Source organism: Nyctereutes procyonoides, unplaced genomic scaffold, assembly GCF_905146905.1.
Source record: "Nyctereutes procyonoides isolate TBG_1078 unplaced genomic scaffold, NYPRO_anot_genome, whole genome shotgun sequence".
NCBI classification, from domain to species: domain Eukaryota; kingdom Metazoa; phylum Chordata; class Mammalia; order Carnivora; family Canidae; genus Nyctereutes; species Nyctereutes procyonoides.
Window position 1 is genome coordinate 16,972,825 of NW_026575160.1, and position 17,077 is coordinate 16,989,901.

Genomic DNA, 17,077 nt, shown 5'->3' on the forward strand with positions numbered 1-17,077 from the left:
CCTGGGCCAGACTGAGCCCACAGGCTGGCCTCTATAATATGTGAAAGGCTGAACAAGCGGAAGTTTGATTTTTAGGCCACATCAGGTCAGATACTCAGGAACTCTCCTCCCATGGTGCCCACTTTGGTGCTGGGGCACAAAGTGTACACACACTGCACGCCATCTCAGGGTGGCCATCTCAGGAAGGCTACTAGTCACTTTCAATATCTGTACTTTCTTAGGAACAGAACCCCCCATTTTTTAAACTGGACACATGGGATTAAGTTGTGTCCCATGAAATCTAAGCAGACATCTCATTAGCAATAGCTGAAAAATTCTTCTTAGAAGAACGAGATGTGTCCTTTGCCTTTCCTTCTTCTCGGTGGCTAGAATGTCAACTGAATGGCTGGAAGTGACCAGCCATCCTGGGCCAAGAGGTAGAAATCAGGTAGTGAGGGCAGCAGGGTCACCACAGGGCAAAAGAGAGCCTGGGTTCCCACTGGTCATGGAGGCACCACGGCAGCCCTGAACCCCCCGCCTCTGCGCTTGGACTTTTCTATGAGACAAGCTTGTAACCTATCTAAGCCACCTCTATTTTGAGTTTCCACTAACTTTCAGTCAAAATTAACCCTACCTGGTGGTCTCCGGGAGCTCAAAATGCTTCTCTGGAGTTGCCCATGGCGTCCTGCTCTCCCCTTCACTGGCGTGGAGGAGAACTTCACCCGAGGACAGCTGCCTGAGGCAGGAGCATCACCCTGGTGCACTCCATCGCCTGAGATGAGCACAGGGGTGCCCAGGGTGTGAGCGTGCCCTGGGCTGAGAGCAAAGAGAACAGGCCAAGGCAGCCTTGGGCTCCCTACATCCCACTGTCCCCACCTAATGTACACTCTGGCATTGGTGTAACCGGTTCCAAATCCCCCCCGTTCTTCAGAAATACTTGAGCCAAGTTATGGAGAACTGAAGCCCTCGTGAGATTTACAAGGTGTATTTTATCCAGGAAATGCTAACAGAAGAAAGCAGACTAGCCTCTCCTTCCTCTAAACCATCAAGCAGGAAACCGTTTAGTTTGGACGAAGATCTACGGCAGCTCAGGGCTGCTGGCTCTGATCATGGAAAGTGACTGGGGCCAGTAAGCACAGAGTCTGTTTTTTCTGCAAACACAAAAGCTCCCAGAAACCTTTCACAGGCTATCTCCGAGCCTCCCACGAATCTCAAAAGGTTGGTGCTTTTTGATTCTGGCTCCACCGTGGCCCTGGCATGTGGCCTTGAGAACATCTCTGTGCCTCCAGTTCCTCCGTCGCCAAAATGAAACTAGCAGTACCCACTACCTTATAGGGTTGCTAGTATTTGTAGTGCCCTTCACCCATTCCCAATGAATGCTGTTGCTATTACTGTAACTGCTAGGATACCAGCATCTCCCTTTTTCAGATGAGGAATCAGAGAGGTGAAGCAATTCATTCAAGGACACCCAGCCAGGGCTGACCTGGAGCCGCCTGCCATGGAGGCACTGCTCCTTGCCCTGTGCCACCCTGAGATAGAACAGGTCTGGGTGTGCCAAGACCAGTGGTCACAGGTGCCAGGGTAATTCAGGAGGTCCTAACCCATGATGCTCGTCCTGGTGTCTCTGGAGCCTGGCCCTCCCCGCCCCACTGGCTGCTCCCTGTGCCTAGCCTCACCTGAGGACGGTGAGGCGGCTGAAGCAGGGCTGCAGCTCCCGCACGCCGTAGTCGTTGAGATTGTTGTTGTCCAGGTCGAGGGCAAGCCGCTTGCGGAAGTGGTGCAGGACGAAGGAGAGGGCGCTGCAGTCGGCCGAGCACGCGTTGCAGTAGGTCAGCTTGAGGTAGTTGGCGCAGATGCCCTTGGCCGCCAGCCGGCCCACCTTCTCGCTCTGGGTCTCGTAGATGCAGCGCAGCATCCAGATGAAGGTGGGCATGGCCTGTACTTGGCTGAAGCCCCCGGACTGAGTTCGGGGCAGGTTCTTCAGGTGGGCCCGCAGGCTGGCAAGCAGGTGTGCCCACAGGGCCCTGCGCTTTCTGCGCAGGGCAGCGGGGGGCACCAGGTGCCGCAGGAGTTTCTCCTTGGCCTTGGACAACAGGCCGCACAGGAAGAGGTTAGTGAACTGAAAGTGATCCTTGTTCTTGAAGGGGTCTTCCCCCGCCAGGCCACCGCCCTTCAGGCACTGGAAGGGGAGGAGAGGGGGATAGCAGGACTCTGCTCCCGCCTCCCCGGGAGGCGCCCACTCCTGAAAGAACCTGAGCAGCTGCTGAGTGCCCACCTGGTCGTCCACCACGAGAAAGAAGGCGGTAAAGAAGGCCTGGAGGGTGATGTGAAAAAACTCGTAAGACTGCTGGTCGCCGCCCACGCCCGGCTCTGGCACGGCCCGCAGGAAGCCCAGCTGCAGCTCCCCCTCCTGAAACTCGGCCGCCTGCACCTCCTCCTGGCCAAAGACAAAGAGGCTCTTCTCCATGCCCCCGTGGGCCACCTGCCCCAACGAGCGCAAGGTGCCCCGGCCGGCGCGGAAGGTCTCCACCTGGCTCCGCGTGTTCCGCTGCACCAGGCTGGTGGGCTGCGTCCTGTTCAGGTGGACCTCGGTGACCAGCAGGAAGACATCGGTCAGGGTCACCGTGCGGCTGGGCAGCTGCGCCGTGCTGTCCCACACGCTGTGGAAGTGCTGGAAACAGCGGAAGATGATCCAGCAGAAGAGGGGCACGGCGCACAGGCTGCAGAGGTTGGGGTTGGCCTCCAGCTGGGCCAGCAGGTGCTGCTGCATCGCCCGGTCGGGGAACATCCTCCGGGCGTAGGCCCGCAGGTGGCTGGGGGAGAAGCCGCGCAGAAGCACCTTCTTGCGGAGGAGCTGGCGCGGGATCTCGACGCCCGTGCGGGCCGTGAGCAGCTTGGCGGCGCCCTTGAGCAGCTTCCCGCTGAGCAGGTTGGCCAGCAGGACCAGCGGGTGGGCGGGCTCCCAGGGGGAGGAGGTGTCAGGTGCGCCGCTCAGGTCGAAGTCCGAGTGCAGCTCGTCCAGGCCGTCGAAGGTGAAGAGGGCCGCGTGCGGGCAGCGCAGCAGGAAGGCGAACACCTCGTCGGGGTCGTGCTCCGGGTAGCAGTAATGCTTGAAGAGCAGGTCCTGCAGGCACAGCGCGTCGCCCTCCTTGAAGCAGCTGAACACGCGGCAGCGGAAGTGGAAGAAGAACTTGAACTGGGCGTCCAGCCGCCGCGCGGCCCACAGGCTCTGCAGCCGCTGCAGCAGCATGGACTTGCCCACGCCCGCGTCGCCGCAGATGAAGATGGTCTCGCCCTGCTCACTGAGGACGCCGCTGGAGCGGTCCAGGAGGCAGGCCAGGCTGCCCAGAGGGCCCAGGCTCTCGTCCTTGAGGCCCACCAGCTCCGCGATGGTGTCGGTGTACATCTCCTCCAGCAGCAGCTCCTCCTTCTGGGCGTAGCACAAGACGAACTTGGAATCCCGGCCCAGTTGCTGTCGCAGCTTCTCCGTGTACCTGCTTACTGGAGGGTGGGGAGGACAGCCAGTTCCCAGTGAAATGCTTTTTGTTGTTGTTTTGAAGTGTATCTATTTATTTAAGTAATCTCCACTCAACAGTGGAGCTTGAACTCACCACCCCCGAGATCAAGAGCCTCTTCGGGGCTCCCCGGACTGAGCCAGCCAGGCACCTGGAAACGTGTACGGTTGACAAAGAAATAACCCTAACCTTTCTTCCGCTTATCACGTAGCTCTGAAAACGAGGCGTAGTCTCAAAACTAAATGCCAGAACTTTTAGTGAGAAAATACACTACACAGTAGCCTGGATTACAAATGAGCTGTGCCAAAGCACAAAAAGAGAGTAAATTAGGGGGATCCCTGGGTGGCTCAGTGGTTTTGTGCCTGCCTTTAGCCCAGGGCCTGATCCTGGAGTCCCGGGATCGAGTCCCACGTCAGGCCCCCTGCATGGAGCCTGCTTCTCCCTCTGCCTGTGTCTCTGCCTCTCTCTCTCTCTCTCTCTTTCTGTGTCTCTCATGAATAAATAAATAAAATCTTTAAAGAAAAAAAAAGGACAGTAAATTAGGATAAAAACTACCTTATTGAACTCCACAGAGCACACTAGCCCCAGGACCCCAGCATCTGACACCTTAGCATCTGTCCACAGGGGAAGAGACACAGTAACGTGCTCACATGTGCGTGGAGCTCAGCAAACCTGAGCTAGAAACGGACCTTACCCCGCAGAGGGAGGTGGTCCTTCCCCAGCCATACAAAAGGCTGTTCCATAAATGCCTTTAAAATACTTCCTGGATTTTAATTATAAGTCAGTTAACAAAAACGAGATGCACGTGCCCATTTCCAAATTCATCTGTAACCTTTTCCCATCAACTTAGTCTAACTTGGTTGTCTGCTTAAAATTTGTGAATTACATTTTTTATATCTTTAGTAAGGCATAATTGATGTACCATAAATTCACGTATTTTACAATAGGTGCTGTGTACTACTCACTGATTTTTAATAAATTTACCAAGTTATGCGAACATCACTACAATCCAGTTCTAAAATATCTCGGACGTAAGCCCACTCCTAGACAGTCTCTGCCCCGGACCCTAGGCCACTGCCAATTTGCTTTCTATCTCTATTAATTTGCTTTTTCTGGACATTTCATATAAATAGGATCACACAGTATGTAGTCTTTCACATCCGGCTTTGTAGAGTGACTTATACTTTAAAAGCTACTGAAGTGGGCAGCCCAGGTGACTCAATGGTTTAGCGCCACCTTAGGCCCAGGGCCTGATCCTGGAGACCCGGGATCGAGTCCCACGTCGGGCTCCCGGTGCATGGAGCCTGCTTCTCCCTCTCTCTGTGTCTCTGCCTCTCTCTTTCTGTGTGTCTCTCATGAATAAATAAATAAAATAAAATATGTGTAAAAAAAAAAAGCTACTGAAGTAAAAGAACCAGTGGAGATGTCTTTTGAAAGAATTATCACAGGCAGGACCATTTTCCTTTTCTCCTGGGGAAGAAAACAGGATGAAGTACAAAGGAGCAGTAGAAGTAAGAAGCTAACAGTGGCCACAGGTATCTGCAGGGGCGGCTGCAGAAGAGCTGGGCCTTGACACTGCTGGTTGGCCTGGTTTCCCTCAAACACACACCTGACTGTCAGGAACATTGTCCTTTGTCTCTGTGTTCAAGGTCAAACTGGATGCTTTAAACATCCCAGTTTGGGAGCTCAGTGCTGGTATATTGTCAACACGTGTCTCAAACTAGAGAGAACATGGGCATGGAAAGACCTCCTGGCTCCCAGGCCAGATCGTGGCCCCGGTGTGCACTGCAGCTTCAACTGGTCTTGTCCTTGTCATCACGTGCAATCACACGTTCCCCTGATCATGTTCCAGTGGGCCTCCTGCACTGGCCTCCGAGCTCCCTGAGAACCAGAACCGTAACCAGTCTGCTCCACATTGTAACCCTGGCATCCAGCACCATGGCTCGGCACATGGTGGGCACGTCGTCAATAGTTGACCTAATGGGTCAGCTAATGTGGTACCACTGTGCTTCAGAAATAAGGACTGGCAACTCGGGGTGACAGAAGAATACTTTGCCCAGGATGAAATTTGGAAAGATGTTCAAAGGGAAAAGAATGCAACCTGGAATTTGTGCAACCACTGAAATGTCTCTATATGTCAGAATGGCAAGTAAGCAAGAGGCCAGGAGAGAGGCCATGCCAAGGCTTCCACAGGCCTCTCCATAAATCACACCAGCCCCCTGTGGTCAGTTCAGTCACGGGGCGGGTGGCACCCAGAGGACAGGGATCTACTGGCTGAGGGTGCGCGCAGGGCTGCTGGTGCCGACCCCCTGCCCTGTGGAGCCCAGATGCCGCAGCATTTCCAAGCTGCAGGGCTTTGCTTGCTGGCAGTCTGCAGTCCCCTTGGGGGAGAGGGGGACTCGTACCTGGGTCGGTGTTGACGACAACTTTGCTCTGAATAAGCTCTGACGGGGAGAAGCCAATCTCCGACAGCCAAGGCCTGAGATCCACATAAGCGTCTTCGAGTTGTTGGAGCACGTAGAGGAGGAACTCAGATGCTTCTTCACCCTTGCTCTGTACCAGGTCCAGAATTTTGCGGACCTGGTGGCAGTGTAAGCAAGAGGGGGTGAGCTAGTGCTTGGGGAGTCCTGCCACCGCACAGGCCCACACTAGGGCTCCAAGCTCTTACTATGTCCTTGAACTTGGCTGTCCACCCAGAGGTGTGAGATGCTACCTATGAAGGCCTAGAATCTGGGAAGGGGACCCACCTTAAGAAGAAATTAAACGATGCAGCTCTAAAAAGCTGGAAGGCGGGGGATCCCTGGGTGGCTCAACGGTTAAGCCCCTGACTTTGGCCCAGGGAGTGATTCTGGAAACCCAGGATCGAGTCCCACATCAGGCCCCACGCATGGAGCCTGCTTCTCCCTCTGCCTGTGTCTCTGCCTCTCTCTCTCTCTCTCTCTCTCTCTCTCTGTGTGTCTCTCATGAATAAATAAAATCTTTAAAAAAAAAATAAAAAGCTGGGAGGCTTCCATGAACTTAAAAGTACAGAGTCAGACTCACAAACCAGAGCTATGTCCACCCCTGTTAAGCTAACACTGCTGCTGGCCAGGAATGAGCAGTGCTGGGACAAAGTAGCTGCATAGGGGAAAGACGATCCACTGGAAAAAGGACAGTCTCTTCAATAAATGGCGCTGGGAAAATTGGACAGCCACGTGCAGAATGAAACAAGACCACTCTCTTACACCACACACAAAGATAAACTCAAAACGGATGAAAGATCTAAGTGTGAGACAAAAATCCATCAAAATCCTACAGAACACAGGCAACACCCTTTTTGAAACTGGCCAAGCAACTTCTTGCAAGATACATCTATGAAGGCAAGGGAAACAAAAGCAAAAATGAATTATTGGGACTTAATCAAGATAAAAAGCTTCTGCACAGCAAAAGAAAAGTCAACAAAACTAAAGACAACCTACAGAATGGGAGAAGATATTTGCAAATGACATATCAGGTAAAGGGCTAGTTTCCAAGATCTATAAACAACTTATTAAACTCAACAGCAAAGAAACAGACAATCCAATCATGAAATGGGCAAAAGACATGAACAGAAATTTCACCAAAGAAGACACAGACATGGCCAACAAGCACATGAGAAAATGCTCCGCATCACTTGCCATCAGGGAAATACAAATCAAAACCACAATGAGATGCCACCTCACACCAGTGAGAATGGGGAAAATTAACAAGGCAGGAAACAACAAATGTTGGAGAGGATGAGGAGAAGAGAGAACCCTCTTACACTGTTGGTGGGAATGTGAACTGGTGCAGCCACTCTGGAGAACTGTGTGGAGGTTCCTCAAAGAGTTAAAAATAGATCTGCCCTACGACCCAGCAATTGCACTGCTGGGGATTTAGCCCAAAGATACAGATGCAATGAAACGCCGGGATACCTGCACCCCGATGTTTCTAGCAGCCATGTCCACAATAGCCAAACTGTGGAAGGAGCCTCGGTGTCCATCGACAGATGAATGGATAAAGAAGATGTGGTTTATGTATACAATGGAATATTCCTCAGCCATTAGAAACGACAAATACCCACCATTTGCTTCAACGTGGATGGAACTGGAGGGTATTACGCTGAGGGAAGTAAGTCAATCGGAGAAGGACCAACATTGTATGGTCTCCTTCATTTGGGGAATATAAAAAATGGTGAAAGGGAATAAAGGGGAAAGGAAAGAAAATGAGTGGGAAGTATCAGTGAGGGTGATAGAACATGAGAGACTTCTAACTCTGGGAAATGAACAAGGGGTAGTGGAAGGGGGGGTGGGCAGGGGGTTGGGGTGACTGGGTGATGGGCATTGAGGGGGGCACCTGACGAGATGAGCCCTGGGTGTTATGCTATATGTTGGCAAATCGAACTCCAACAAAAAATATACAATAAAAAAAAAAGTAGCTGCATAAGCAGAATGGGGTGGGTGCTGGGCCACAGAGCCGAGGGCTGACATATACCCGTATGTAAGCTATGCCCTAAAAAAGCTTTCTTGTATTATTAAAAATGCAGGGGGGGAATTAAATTACACAAGTCAGCTACTGTGCTTTCCCCCCAAAACCCTCTGGTCTCCCCGGAGCCTGGCAGGAGCACCTTACAAACAAGTTCTATCACTCCTCCAACCAAAGAATTTTGGGTCTTGCCAATTCTATTTTTCAGGACATGACACAAAGCTAAAAGGGAACTAAGGGCTGTTTAGACTTCCCACAGTGAGGGGCGCCGCCTGGGTGGCTCAGTCAGTTAAGCAACTGCCTTCAGCTCAGGTCATGATCTCAGGGTTCTGGAATGGAGCAGAGATCTGCTTCTCCCTCTGCCTCTGCTTCCCCTTCTCCCTCTGCCCGTGCTCACTCCCTCTCCCTCTCTCTCTCTCACACACACACACACATAAATGAGGGGAGTGTGGAAAAGTCTTCACTGAAGACCAGGCTGGGATGTGTTTGTTCCCAAACCAGAGGCAAGGCCATTCTCAAGAGTCTTACCCAGCAGTGAGCGGCTCTCTGGAGTTCAGAGGCGCTGAATGAACATCACTTGCTAGTGTTTGATGGTCGTTACCTTTTTCCCTCCTCCTAATAGAAAGTGGATTGAAAACAACAGGCTTTGGAAGCCATACGTGCCCCAAGAAGAGAGGAGAGGTGAGAGGAGTCTGCTCCCCACACCAACTCAGAAATATGGAACTGTATAATAAGCTGGTAGCTCAAGTGTTTCTGCTCTGTAAGTGACCCCAACGGGAAATCCCGCCAACGTGCTAAATGCCCAGAGGTCCTCCCTCAGGTCCCCCGAGAAGCCCCTTCTGGCTACTGAGACATGCAGGCCGCCAATGGCAGCCCCTGTCACCAGTACCTTGTCGGGCTGCGTGGGGCAGGCACCCACGATCTCCGCATCTTCGGAAGAGAAGTAGTCATTCTCCAGCAGGTTGTCCACCAGACACTGGGTGTTGCGGATGTGAGTGACCAGAAGTTCCCGGTTGATTTTCAGCAATTTAACGTGGGAGTGAGACTCTGATGGGATCATCCCCATCTCACCGTGACTCTGCTTTTCCATGGCTAAGGGAGCGAGGGATGGCTTTGCCCACATTCATCTTTGGCTACATGTGTCTTCCTGGCAGGAGGCGATCAGGATCCAGGGCACCCACCTCTCTCTCAGTGCCGCCCCTGAAGAGACCAACGAAATCACAGTGAAGCAAAAGTCACGGGAAAGATGCTTCCTCTTTGGTCCTGGAAACTTACTTCAAGCAGGGGGAGTCCTGCTTAAGATGCTGACCTGAGGGGCACCTGGGTGGCTCAGTCAGTTAGCACGTGACTCTTGACTTGGGCTCAGGTCATGATCTCGCAATCTTGAGATTGAGCCCCCCTTCAGGTTCTGTGATTACAGTGGAATCTGCTTAAGATTTTCTCTCTCCCTCTGCCTCTGCCCCTCCCCTGGCTCTCACAGTCTCTTCTCTCTAAAAAAAAAAATGATAATAATTAAAAATAAATTTTAAAAAAAGATGGTGATCTGAGATACATTAAAGAAAAAATCATAATTGAATTGCTTCCGCTTGTGGGTTACAAGCCTAGGGAGGGTGACCAGAGGTAGACACCCTTTTGTTTAGTTTTGTTTTGTTTTTAAAGATTTTATTTATTCATGACAGACACAGAGAGAGGGGGGCAGAGACACACGCAGAGGGAGAGGCAGGCTCATGCAGGGAGCCTGACGTGGGATTCGACCTTGGGGCTCCAGGATCAGGCCCTGGGCCGAAGGCAGGTGCTTAACTGCTGAGCCACCCAGGGATCCCCTAGACACCCTTTTGTATAGCAAAACGTCTTTATTATCTCTTAAATAATAATAATTGTAAAAAGTGTGCCTCAATCCCAGCCTGGGATAGAGATGGGAAGGTATATTATTTTTCATAAAAAGGAATTGGGAGCACCATGGTTGGCTGAGGGTTGGGGAGTTGCTGAGAGAGAGGGTCTGAGCGCAAAATGGCCTGAAGAGGAAGATAGCCAGCATGAAGTCACCTGTGTTAGCCAGAGCCCAGGAACCTGGGAACAGGGACGTTTCCATCACTTTTGCCCGTTCTGGGCTGTGCCGTAGTCCTCCTGCAGCCCTGCTCCAGCTATCCTCACACCTCTAGCAAAGTCTGCCATATACCAAGCACTCTGGGGCATGAGGGAGGAATAACAGCCATGTCTGGAGTGAAGCAGGACAGACAGAGGGCAGCAGACAAGGTGACATGGACTTCCAAGTGGCAGATGACCAGGAAAAGCCGTCTTCCTGGAAACTCTTGAAAACCTTGTGCATCTGCTGAGCTTCCGTCTGGGTACAAACAGGGACCCAAGCCATTTTATTTGGGTATTAAAAACTGATTTGGGTTCATCTGAGTGACCCCCACATTGCACTGATTTCCTTTCTTGTACCGTAAGATCCTTCAGCCACTTCTCCACTCATCCTTGTGTATATAAAGTGGGTCATTATCTTGGAAGTAGAAAGGCCTTAAACTGGCCACTTAGTCCCTCCTTGAGGTAGGAAAACTCACACATCCCAGAGAGATCATTTTTATACTTTTTTGTTGAGCCCCGTCACCCCCAAAATGACTTGTAAACACTGTCACTGTCATTACTGGATCTCTTACAAGCCCACATCTGTAAACGTTCAAGTCCAGCAGTTCTTGATTTTACCCCCCAAGTCACATAAGTCTCCTGGTCTTTTACACACATCCATTTTTCCTTCTTTTATGTCAATTTGCTAAACACTGCTAGCCTTACAGAATTTCTCACTGGGACCCACACAATAACTTTCCTTTTATAACCTGAGTGACTGAGCAAGAGAATAGTACAATTTAACATTCTAAGTAGCGGGAGGACAAGACATCCTTATCAAAAAGAACTTTCACGGATGGAAATGACTGGTTAGTTAACTACCGTACTAGACGTATGCTTGCCTCTTAGATGTTAATTCAGCCTTTTCCATTGTGGTCAATCGTATGACCTATTTTAGGATCCACAGCATTTGAAAAATGGTTCCCTGAAGGGATACCGGTAGATAATATTAAATTTAAATTAGGGGAAGGGGCAGCCCCAGTGGCGCTGCGGTTTAAAGCCACCTGCAGCTCAGGGCGTGATCCTGGAGACCCGGGATCGAGTCCCACGTCGGGTTCCCTGCATGGAGCCTGCTTCTCCCTCTGCCTCTCTCTGTGTGTGTGTGTGTGTGTGTGTGTGTCTCAATAAATAAATAAAATCTTTAAAAAAAATAAATACATTAGGGGAAAATGATACCGTTTTAAGTTTCCAGCATTATTCTCTGAAGTAAGTCAGAATATTTTATTTTTTTAATTTTTATTTCTTTATTATAGTCACAGAGAGAGAGAGAGAGAGGCAGAGACACAGGCAGAGGGAGAAGCAGGCTCCATGCACCGGGAGCCCGATGTGGGACTCGATCCTGGGTCTCCAGGATCGCGCCCTGGGCCAAAGGCAGGTGCTAAACCGCTGCGCCACCCAGGGATCCCTAAATCAGAATATTTTAAAACAACTTTCTCTTCTGAAATCTTTAATTTCCAATATTTTTCTGGAATCTGCAAAATTAAAAAAAAAAAGACAAGTTTCTTTGAAAATACCATTGTAATGAATGGTGAATGAATGAATGAAATTGATGATGGGGTAGTTTTAAATCCAGAACTCTAGGATGCTGGAGTACTCTCTGTATCTTCTTCCTTCATGACAATGTTTTCTAAATGTCATTTGGGCAACATATTCACTTATATTATTTTTTGGCCACAACTGAGTTCCACCTGTACTTTATTTGCTTAACTTTGTGCTTTAGATTGACTTTTTTTGTTTTGTTTTGTTTTTCATTTGTTTTAGTTCTAGTATAGTTAACACAGTGTTATGTTAGTTTCAGGTGGACACTACAGTGATTCAATACTTCCATATGTCACATCACAGCAAGTGTACTCCCTATTCCCCATAAGTTGCCTATTTTAAAACTCAGATTAATTTTTATAAAGATTTTATTTATTTAACAGAGAGAGCAAAAGCAGGGGGAGCAGCAGACAGAGGGAGAAGGAGAAGCAGGCTCCCTGCTGAGCAGAGACCCTGATGTGGGATCATGACCTGAGCCAAAGGCAGGCACTTAACTGACACAGCCACCCAGGTGCCCCAAATTTTAAAGGAAATTTTATATCACCATTATAAATGAAGACCAGCACTTTCAATAAATAGGAAATAACACAAAAATAAATTCTCCGGAAATAAAACCATGCTATTGTATTCCACCTCAACAGGGCTGCCTGGAAAAATCTGAGGTCTGGGGCCTGCTTGCTTGTAGAAGCATTTGAGGGTGTTAAAGACATAGTAGCACAAAACTGAGACTTTCTTTGCACTAATCCTTAATCTGAGAGAACTGGAAAGGGAACTGCTTGCTTATTTTATAAGTGTTTTGCAGGCATGGCTGCTCGCTGGAACAAGGCTTGGAAGGGTGTTCGTTTCACCTGTTCAAACCTCATCCATGTCCATCTACACTGAGGGCCCCATGTTACTCACAGCTCTTGTCTCTTCTGAGCCTGAAATTCCCACAATACCAGTGATTTCTCCCCTCAGCCTGCCCACAGTGACCCTGCAGACATCTCCACCTTTTGCTATCAAAGGCAGAAACTTCAGCCTCTTGATTTATGGCCACCTAAGGAAAGCAACAAATGCCATGTCAGCCAGCTGGCAAGGAGGCTGTTGTTCTATAATTTCCAAAGCCCTGGTTTGAGATTTAATCATATTTGTGGAATTAGCTCAATCCAGCGGGAACTTGAGGTATGGCTGGTGGAAGAGGAAACAAAAAAAAGTTGAACCTGCCTGGTAAACAGGATCCAAGGGAAGACCAAATCTATACCCTGGGGCACCATAGATAAATCCACTTCATGGGCATCTGGTTACCAAAATACCGAACAGAGCCAGGGATCTCCTAGGCCTGACAGGGGATCCATCATGGTCTTTACCCAGTAAAAGATGGGTCTGCCTAGTGAAGATGGTCAAGGTGCCACGTTCAGGCAAACAGAAGACCAAGGCTGGGTCAGGGTCAGGTTTGGTGAGCTGGACCTGTTCCAGCGGCTGGGGTTCACCTGGGGCCATAGTATTGGAAAAGACTGAAAGCAGATATCCTGGTGAGGCAAGTCCAGCAAACAACCAAAAAAACCATTAAGCCAATGGAGATGGCCAGAAAATAAGACTCATCACAGAACAAAAGAGGAAGATGAAGTAGACAAATGAAGCAGAAAAGGTCAGAGGTGGGCTGGTCTGCCACCAAAAGCCATCTCTTGAGACAAAGGCAAGTTGAGGTAGAGCCTATTGATGGGGAGGGAGCCCCTTGGGAGCTGAGGGGGTTAGATGGCACCCCCATCCCCTCCTCTTCTTCCTGGGTTTGTAATCTGCCCTCACAGACGGTTAGTCCCCAGGTAACAGAATCCCAGCATCAATCCACCACCTTAGGCTACTTATAGAGATCTGTGCCCAGGTCCCATCTTGCAATTTGAACTTCTGAACTAAATATAAAGTCTGTAGAGTCTCCATTAAAGGCGCAGGGAAGCTTCTCAGAAGAAAACAGAGCAAGTACTAGGGGAGGGCAGGCAATCAAAGGAAAATAGAAATAGAGACAGAAGAGAGAAACTCTCTATGTTGAATAGAAATAAAATATAATGTGTGATCTAAGATTTTCTAGCGGCCACAAAGTAAAAAGAAATTAATTTTCATAATGTTCTGTTTAACCCAATATATTAAATTTCTTATTTCAATATAGAATTAATGAAACATCTTACATTCATTTTTTTCATACTAAGGCTCTGAATTCCAGTGTGCACTTTACACTTACTGCTAGCACTTCTCAGTTTGGGCCAGCCACACACCAAGTGCTCAACAGCTACGGTGGCCAGTGGCTACTGTGCTGAATGGTGTAGCTCTAGAGCAACCACCGGAAGCCATGGTAGAAGGGCATTGGAGCTCCTGCCCTGTCCCCCCTCCATCTAAAATACTGAGGCCAGGAATGACTCTGAATTGGCTCTTCAGGTTAGTTTCTCAGAAAGTCAGTGAGGCAGGTAGTTAAAAAGGTGAGATCACTGACAGTTTTGTGAACTCAGAAAGGAAATAAGTAGGGGACCCACTGGTTTTATAGTTGGTGTACAATTCCTTTTAACTATCGGTAACAGATTTACAGCTTTTCATGCTCGAAAAGATTAAAAATAAGAACTATTTTTTGTCAAGGCATTTTTGTCAAAAATGCTATTGATAGTATCATGAGACAGAGACTTCCGTCCGCCATGGGTAGGGATGCATCTTGGTGGAGACCATCTGGGAACCCATTTAACAGTATGTATCAAGAGCCTGTGAAAAGTTCAATTTAGTAACTTCCTATTCTAGAAATTTGCTTTCTGGAAAGATTCAGAGGTTCTGACAATTTTGTTTTTTTAAACAGATTTCGTCTGCTTCTAGCTGTGATATAGTAGTTTCTGACTCTCACAGAGGCCAACAAGTAACCAGTATTAAGAGTCTATTATATACCATACCTATACACACACATATACGTATACACACATGCATTTTCAAAAGTCATCAATCTGTACACTTATAATCTGCGAATGTTATTGTATGAGATTATATCAACAATGAAGGTGATTTTTTAAAGGCAAGATACATTTCCAGGTAATAAAAACTGAGAGATTTTGTTGTCAGCCTAGCTGCAATATTTTAAAATAAATACTAAAGAGTTTCCCAGGTAGAAGAAAAATGATCCCAAGACAAAACAAAATGAGAGGAATGTAAAGTTTTACGTGAGTAAATAGAAATGTGTATTGACTGAACAAAACAATATTAACATCTTGTGGAGTCTAAAATATACATAGAGTTAACATGTATAACAGCTATAACACAAAAGGTGGAGGGGAATAAATGGAATTAAAGTGTTATTTTTTTTTAAAGATTTTATTTATTTATTCATAATAGACAGAGAAAGAGAGAGAGAGAGAGAGAGAGAGAGAGAGAGAGAGAGAGAGAGAGGCAGAGACACAGGCAGAGGGAGAAGCAGGCTCCATGCAGGGAGCCTGATGCGGGACTCGATCCTGGGACTCCAGGATCGTGCCCTGAGCCAAAGGCAGGCACTAAACCGCTGAGCCACCCAGGGATCCCCCGAATTAAAGTATTCTAAAGTCAAAACACTTTCAGGTACTAGGCAAGACTGTGACTTTGATTTATTCTGTTTGTTTTTTTAAGTATGCCCAACATGGGACTTGAACCCATGACCCCGAAATTAAGAGCCATACGCTCCAGTGACTGAGCCAGCTGGTTGCCCCAGTATTACTTTTAGACATACTTTAAAGATTCAGATTATTATCTTTAAGACTCTCACTAAAAAAAGTAGACAATAGAAGGAAGAAATGGAAAAATAAATACACTTAATTCTAAAAGAAGACGGGGAGATTAAAAGGTGAAAGAACAGCCAAGACAAATAGAAACCAGACAGCAGATATAAATCCAAATGTATTAGTAATTCCATTACATGTCAATTTGCTAAATACACTAATTATAAAACAGTTTGTCGGACTTGATAGAAAAAAACTACATGCTGCTTAAAGAGACACATCTTAAATAAAATGGAGTTCCATTCATTCATTTCCTCAAACAGGAAAAAAAAAAGGAGATACACCCTTAGCAAAAAAAAAAGAGCTGGCGCGACTAGTCAGATTACAGAATTTAAGGGAAGAAACGTTACTGGAGATAGAAAAACATTTCGTAATGATAAAATGATCAATTCTAAAAGATGATACAAATGTGTTAATTTTTATGCGCCTAGCAACATTTTCAAAATAATAAAGCAAAAATTGACAGTCATAAAAGAACTAGACAAATCTACAATCACAATGGAGGACTTTAATACATGCCTCAGAGTAACTGAAAGAACAAAAAGAGGACAAATTAGCAAACAGTCAGAATATGGAGAATCTGAACAGAGTAACAAGGCTCCTCACTGACATCTATAGAGCACACACCCAACAGCAACAGAATGCTTAGCATTTTAAGTGCACGTGTAATATTAGTCAAAACGGACTTAAAGCAAGTTCTTTACACAATTTCAAAAAGATTTTACTTATTTGAGAGAGAGAAAATGAGCAGGAACAGAGGGAGGGGCAGAAGAAGCAAGAGAGGGAGCCTGATGCGGCTGGCTCAATGCCGGGACGTTGGACTCATGATCCACGTGGAAGGCAGACGCTTAACCTACTGAGCCACCCAGGTGCCCTGCAAATTCTTAACACATTTTAAAGGACTGAAATCATCCAGAATATATTCTCTGACCATAGTGGAATCAAGCTAGAAATCAAAGATAAAAAGATGCCTAGAAAATCCCCAAACCAACTGGTCAAAGAATAAACAGAAATTAGAAAATAGTTTGAACCATATAATAATGAAAATACAACATAGCATTTGTGAGATACAATTAAAGAAGTCAAAGAAATTTATTGACTTACATGCATACATTAGAAAAGAAAAACAGGGGTGCCTGGGGGGCTCAATCAGTGAAATGTCCAACTCTTGATTTCAGCTCAGGTCATGATCTCAGGGCTGTGAGATTGAGCCCTACATCTGCTTAGGATCCTCTCTCTCCTTCTACCTCTACCTCCCCCCCCCACACACACACTCTGTTCTCTCTCTCTTTCAAAACAAAAACAAAAATTCTCTCAATGAAGTGGGTTTAGAGGGACCATACATCAACATAATAAAGGCCACATATATCAAAAACCCACAAAGAACATCATACTCCACAATACAAAACTGAGAGCTTCTCCTTTAAGATCAGGAATTTATTTAAAACAAGCAGTAGATGAGAGCAAGTACATGGTCAGTGCAGGTCCCCACGCTCTCTGGCTGCCACCATCCTCTCCTTTACTGGGCAGCAGCCAGGAAAAGCCTGGAGGGGAAGTAGGTCTCTAGTAGCATGAAGCCACACCTTCCAGAGAGTGCTACTATAAGGCAGCCTTATTGCAAAACCGTCAGCAGTGGTGCCCTCCCAGCTGAAGAGCACAGGGGAGGTGAGCAGGCCT

At 47.6% G+C, this 17,077-nt stretch overlaps 1 protein-coding gene across 6 annotated transcripts in view; it reads right to left on the minus strand.

Moving 5' to 3' along the window:
* Positions 1 to 17,077, minus strand: part of NOD1 (nucleotide binding oligomerization domain containing 1) — a 67,177-nt gene that overhangs the window by 33,743 nt on the left and 16,357 nt on the right. For 3 of the 6 annotated variants that reach the window (XR_008663027.1, XM_055314585.1, XM_055314589.1), the window contains 3 exons: positions 8,866 to 9,176; positions 5,900 to 6,074; positions 1,656 to 3,480 (listed from right to left, as the gene is read on the minus strand). Coding sequence is in view for 5 of the 6 variants with exons in the window: in XM_055314585.1 (XP_055170560.1) it covers positions 1,656 to 3,480; positions 5,900 to 6,074; positions 8,866 to 9,099 (2,234 nt within the window). In the remaining variant the exon portion in view is untranslated. Of the gene's footprint in view, positions 1 to 1,655; positions 3,481 to 5,899; positions 6,075 to 8,865; positions 9,177 to 9,251; positions 9,467 to 12,542; positions 12,679 to 17,077 lie in introns of all 6 variants that reach the window. The other 3 variants (XM_055314588.1, XM_055314587.1, XM_055314586.1) reach the window with 3 other exon arrangements.